Source organism: Mytilus edulis, chromosome 2, assembly GCF_963676685.1.
Source record: "Mytilus edulis chromosome 2, xbMytEdul2.2, whole genome shotgun sequence".
In the NCBI taxonomy this organism is placed as follows: domain Eukaryota; kingdom Metazoa; phylum Mollusca; class Bivalvia; order Mytilida; family Mytilidae; genus Mytilus; species Mytilus edulis.
The window spans coordinates 80,666,880-80,673,024 of record NC_092345.1 but is presented as its reverse complement, the minus strand read 5'-3'; the positions used below and the strand labels follow the sequence as shown (position 1 = coordinate 80,673,024).

Below are 6,145 nucleotides of genomic sequence, written 5' to 3'. Positions count from 1 at the left end.
TGCTGTTCGGTGTGAACCAAGGCTCCGTGTTGAAGACCATAGCTTGACCTGTAACGATTTACTTTTATTAATTGTGACTTGGATGGAGAGTTGTCTCATTGGCACTAATACCACATCTTACTATACCTATTGAATGTCCATTAGTAGAAGGAACATTGAAAACGCCATAGCAAGAAACGAAGGAATACAAAAAGCCAAACCTGCCGTGTAATATTTTTGACTATTCAAATTTCACAATTCCGACTTTGGTCACCGGGCTATATGTTTTGGCTAGAGATAATTAATGTTTTTTTGGGGGGTTGATCAAATATATCAACAAGTGATTAGTAAATTTATGAATTCTAGCTGTGGCCCAATTATTACAGATTTAATCCCTTACCGTTTACTGTACCAGTTTATGGCATTGCTTCAAATATCTACTGAACAAAACACCATTTGATAAATATATCTTTACTTTTAAAGGAAGAGAACGATTTCATTGAGCTGCAACTCCTCTGAAACCATAAAAAAATCTGTCTTTGAAATAATCTTTTTTTTCACAGAAAACGCCAATTTTAGAGAATATATCCAAATTCGGAGACCGTTATCGATCAGTGTCTTGTACGCTTTCGAGCATGCTCAGTTGATGTACTGTCCGACATCTCGGTCATCGGCCAATTCGTACCACTCAAACACTCCTGACACTAATTATTACAACTTGCATCACTTTATCAAACTCGCACCAGATAAATTTGAGCAGCATCTGCTTACCCTTCCAGAGCACCTGTGATTATTTCCAGTATTTTGTGCGTGCTTCATACTGCTCAGTCTGTAGCTTAAGCGTAATATGTACTGCTGCAAATGTTTGCACCTGACTGTTCTAAGTCAGGCATCTGATGTACAGTAGTTGTCGTTTGTTTATTTAATTTACACATGTTTCTCGGTTTTTTTTTATAAATAAGACCGTTGGTTTTACCGTTTGAATGGTTTCACTTGTAATTTTGGGGCTCTTTCGTTATAGCTTGTTGTTCGGTGTGAGCCAAGGCCCCGTATTAAAGGCCGTACCTTGACCTATAATTGTTTACTTTTATAAATTGTTATTTGGATGGAGAATTGTTTCATTGGCACTCGTACCACATCTTCCTATACCTATGATTTGTCTTTTCGTAATCTTACGTTTCTTGCCATGGCGTTATCAAAGTCCTTTCGACTAATGAGCTTTTGATTTTTGATTGTCCCCTTGTTAACTCCCGTATTTCCTTTAAATTGCTTTTTTTTTTGCTTTTCGGTTTAATTTTTTAATGGCAAAATTTATCACATTATGTATACAACACTTGAACTTGGCAGTAGCAAACTTTTAGAGAATTGTAAATCCTGCACCCCTTAGTCATTTTTATTGACTTAAGTAAAGTTGGGTTGCTTAATTAGTATAGCGGTTTACAGCCTTGACTATATCGAGGCGGCGGTATAGTTTGGACCTTGATAGCTGTCAAAATCCTCTTGTCTTAAAAATTAAAAAAAATTATTATCAAACGAAAAACAAGCGAAACACAAATATTCTACTGATGTAGAAGTTTTGAGATCCTTCAATTATTTTCTTAATTTACTTCATATAGTAAATATTTCTTAATGAAACTCGGGAGCGGCAGCTGGTCCACACGGTCTAGAACTTTATCGTCTAAGAGATCTCGAACTAACAATCGTATTGTATGCTTGAGAGGTCTTGGTGTGTTAGCATGTTTAAGAAGGTATCGACGCTCCACTGGACTCAGAATATCATTCTTTTGTATATGTTCTTTATGTATATCCTGAGCAGCATATACCAGTATATCCATCATTTCTTTGTCTGAACAGTTACCTAAATAGTTGAGTATTCCGAATGGATCCTGTCTGCGATACCTTAATACATCCAGACGAATATTGACTTTTGCTCCATACTTGAGCAGCAATAATAAAATGTCCTTTTCTGCGTTGTAAGGAGAATTTTTTAAGTATTCGACAATGGGTGACATGCAAGGATGCATGTAGCTAATGTACTGAGCACTTGCGTTTACATTTGCACCATGTTCAAGCAGTATCTTGATGATTTCTTTACGTTCTTTCAGTTCGGGAGTTCCTGCTGCAAGCATAAGTGGAGTACAACCATCGTCTGTTGTTTCATCAACAACTGCATTATGTAGAAGCAGGAAATAGACGATATCCGAACGGCCTTTTAAAATAGCTGCGTGCAGCGGGCTATATCTATAGTTTTCTGATCTGGTTAATTGTGCTCCCTCTTTGATAAGAAGTTCCGTTATAGCAATATTGCCACTTTCTATTGAAAAATGTATCGGAAATTTCTGGTCAAATCTTGACGGACATTGCGCATTTATATCCGCGCCATGTTTAATCAAAATTCTTACTGCTTCAATATTATGTTCTCGACAAGCTTTCATTAATGGAGCAATGCCACATCTATTAAACGAATTTGGGTCGGCACCATTTTCTAATAAAATTTCCAAACACTCCAAGTTCTCAAGATTCATGACGTTTAACTGGCATCCAATGAAATACTGGTGATTTGGGCGTGCCCCGCTTTTCAACAAAAGTCTAACACAATCGACATTGTTGTTTTCAATGGCTAAGTTTAATGGTTCCATCGTTAGATAACCGATTGCTCTGACATTCTCCGCTAGTTCATTTTCATCAGCATCACAATAATTTACCAACGCACCCTTTTCGATTAGCGCCTTCATTGAGCCGTATACACCTTTCCGGGCACACAAATGGAGTGGTGTATATCCAATTTCATCAGAAGTGTTCACATCCGCACCCTCGTCAATGAGAAAATTGACACATTCGACATAATCCACGTATGCAGCATAATGAAGAGGACGTAATCCCTTTTTAACGGGTCCATTGATATCAGCGCCGCATTTTAGAATTGATTTTATATCATCAATGGGCGATTTCATACTGATGGCATCTGCTAGCAATCTTTGTTTTTGTTCTAAGGACCATGACGTTTGCTTATCTTCTTCTAAGTCATCTTTAGTATTTAATTCTCCCTCGTCCTAAATAAAAGATATATTTTATATCATTTTGAAAATAATTACTTCTGAAAGTGCTAAGCAAGTTAATGTTCAACAAGTTGCTTTAAAATTGATACTATGAATAGAGGATTGTATGGTGTTTGACGTCTAAAGCATCTTTGTTTTTTTTTCTCTCTCGGTGAAATTCTAATATAAAGAAGACTTAGTGTTTGGGACGCTCAGCCTCTTGTTTGGACTATAGAGTGAAATTTTGTCGCAATATATACATCCTTTAACGTTATTCATTTGCCTAAAAATTTAGACAGTTGACACAGTTGTAACTGGATGTATTTTTTGTTTGACGTTTCCTTTGATATTTCAGGTTTCATTCTTATTTGCGCATGATACACAAAGTCGCATAGGCACTTGTTTCAGAAAAAAATCCGATATATTCCTTAATAGTTCATATAGGACAACCTTCTTAGTATAACATATTAAGGTAAAAAGAATTTATTTTCTGAGAAAAGTGTCTGTGCACTGCCACCATCCTGGTCTCCTCATTTCCAAGAAGAAATACCCCTTAAAAAATAGCTTTTTTGAAGAAAAAAAAAACCAGGAAAATCAACCGTAGGTTATACTTTATCATTGCCATATGATCAACATATGTGTAGCATATTGGAACAATTGTAACAAAAAAGGAAAGATATTAGAATTTAAGACCTCCGGAACTTTTTCAACTTTGTACTTCAGAAAAAGAAAAGAAAATGTGTTATGCACTGAACAAGAGTGGATCACTCAATAGGCAATTCGAACTTGGTATATTTCCAAGACTCTTTGTATTATTGTAAACAAGCTATTTTGGGAGAAAGTGCAACAAGCTATTTTGGGAGAAACTGCATAGTTTACATCGGTTAAGTGAATAAAACTATAACTATAACATTAAATTTTAATCAATATGTTTTAGAAATGGAATTTCAATTTATGTTGTATTTTGGAAGACTTTATTAAAAAAAAATGCATTATCGTATTTCTTTCAGAAAAAGAGCAACTGCCAAAACGTTAGACAATTGGATTACAGTAGGGTTGAAAAACATGGATTTAAACAACAGCCACTTCACTCCATATTACAGAAACATTTTGACCTTTTTGTAGCATTTTTGCTACATTTTTGTTAATCAGTTAACAAAATATTGGTCAAATGGAATCAGATGAATGTGCTGAACTAGTTTGGTATAAACATGTTTGTTATCAATAAAATACTGGTCATACTATTGTCGTTTAAAGTACGCAGTCAAGTCAGACAAGACGGAGAACAAGACCCGACAAGCGATAATAGAACTATAGCGAGCCGTATGTTTACTTGTTTTTTTTTAATGTATAAATAGAAAGGAGAAACGAATGGAAGATTTGATTTAGTCTTTTCTCCATTATGTATCGCCTCCTCAATTATTGAATAATATTTTGCAATCAATCAGTGAAAAAATCGTTACACAAGGGTTGCATGAATTAATTTACCTTGTTACTTGTACTTTCATCAACTGATGCCATCTTCTTCACATAGCTCAGTATCAAAACACACACGCGTATATGTAATTAGGAACGTAAGAGGTTACTATTGGGGGTATAACCCGATAATAATAAATATTTACTGCCGTGCACAGGTGTATTATTTATATATGTTGATACGAACCATTTTATGAAGCTTGTGTTTTAAATTAAGCTATATTTTTCATTTTACATCTGAATTCTCATTGCTTGTTGAAATGCCATTTTGAATAACGTTGGAAATCAAGTATTAATTTTCATCTATTTTCTTGTTGTTATTTCTGGTGTCGATAGTCACTTACCAAAATTATATATGACTTTTATATGGCATTATTCCAAAAAACAAAATGTTAGATAAAAAGTTGTCTTGCTGCATCCAAGTTCTATTGAAACATGTGAAATAGAAGACCCCACATCCAGAAAAACACGTTTCTGTTAGAAGAGACAAAATTTCAATAAAAAAACATCTATGACTTAATGATAACACAAAATGAAATACATGTATCGTAAAAAATAAAAAATAAAAAAAGATAATGAGAAAGGAGGAACTTAACTACAGTTACCTTTCGTATTCCCAATGATTACTCAATGGGTGACAAAAAGAGACCTTGCATTCTTAAATCAGATTATATAAATGAAGCCAAAAGCTTCAAATTTTATATAACTTGTAAAAAAAAATATTAAATTAAAAAAAAAATAATAAACCAGAAGCCAAACATTCTGTTTTAGATAGATTTTTGAATATATATATAGCAAATCCATTCACACTAAATATATTACCAACTGGTATGTTATTCAAAAAAATGTTTCTGATGGATAATTGTTCAATATTTGAAATTTAAACAAAATTTTGGTAACGAAAATTATCTCTCTTTGGTTAAGAACTTTGACTTTAGAAGAGCTATTTGCAAATTACGTATACATCTGCTCATGTGCTTCATATTGATATTGGCCTTTTTTCAAATATTCCACGAAATGAAAGAATCTTTAAAAAAAAATGCTCCTCTGCATGGCTGAGATGAAGAAGATCATGAAATGTATATTGTAACTCTATGTAAAAAAAAATCTAATAGATATGGATAATGCTCTCTTTGACTTTCTTTGCCAAAAAAACCAAACTGGACAGACAGCAATAATCCGTTTATTTATTAAGCTATGAGGACAATCCGGTCCTTAATGCTGTTGGGAAATTTATCAAAGTCAAAATGAGTTAGATTTTTTTTTATGTAACTTTATCATATACAATATACTAAGGGTTTTGTTACAGTCTTATTGTATTGCGATTGTGCGAGTTAAATTCATTGTATCTATGACTAATCAATAAACCCTCCTTATGTATACATGTATGCTCTATATTCCCTATGGGGCTATATCAGGTAAACACCAAAAAAAATAGAACATACAACTTACAATCATTTCGCGTCAATCACTCACTCCATTCCAGTCCGGTTAAGTCTTATCTTAGATTATATAATGATTGATACTTTTTCGTTGTTTTTTTGTTTTATTTTTGTCACACATACCATTTAACAGAGATAAGTATATCTGTTTGCATTCGAGTACTTTTAGAAAGGACGAGCGGGCTTGTGGCGATTTGTTCACCAGTCCAC

The 6,145-nt window shown here is 33.8% G+C and overlaps 1 protein-coding gene across 1 annotated transcript; it reads right to left on the bottom strand.

The window, feature by feature from the left end:
* Positions 1 to 434: 434 nt before the first annotated feature.
* On the bottom strand, positions 435 to 4,629 carry LOC139513115 (ankyrin repeat and SOCS box protein 3-like). The gene is made up of 2 exons (XM_071301302.1): positions 4,506 to 4,629; positions 435 to 3,032 (listed from the first exon to the last, which is right to left on the bottom strand). The coding sequence occupies exons 1-2, from the start codon at positions 4,536 to 4,538 to the stop codon at positions 1,578 to 1,580; spliced, it is 1,488 nt and encodes a 495-aa protein (XP_071157403.1). The 5' UTR covers positions 4,539 to 4,629; the 3' UTR covers positions 435 to 1,577.
* Between the last annotated feature and the right edge of the window lie 1,516 nt (positions 4,630 to 6,145).

Coding starts and splice junctions, on each gene's coding strand:
- LOC139513115 (XM_071301302.1), bottom strand. CDS start 4,538: ATGGCATCAGTTGATGAAAGTACAAGTAACAAG. Junction 3,033..4,505: donor ATGAAAGTACAAGTAACAAG/GTAAATTAATTC, acceptor TCTTTTATTTAG/GACGAGGGAGAATTAAATAC.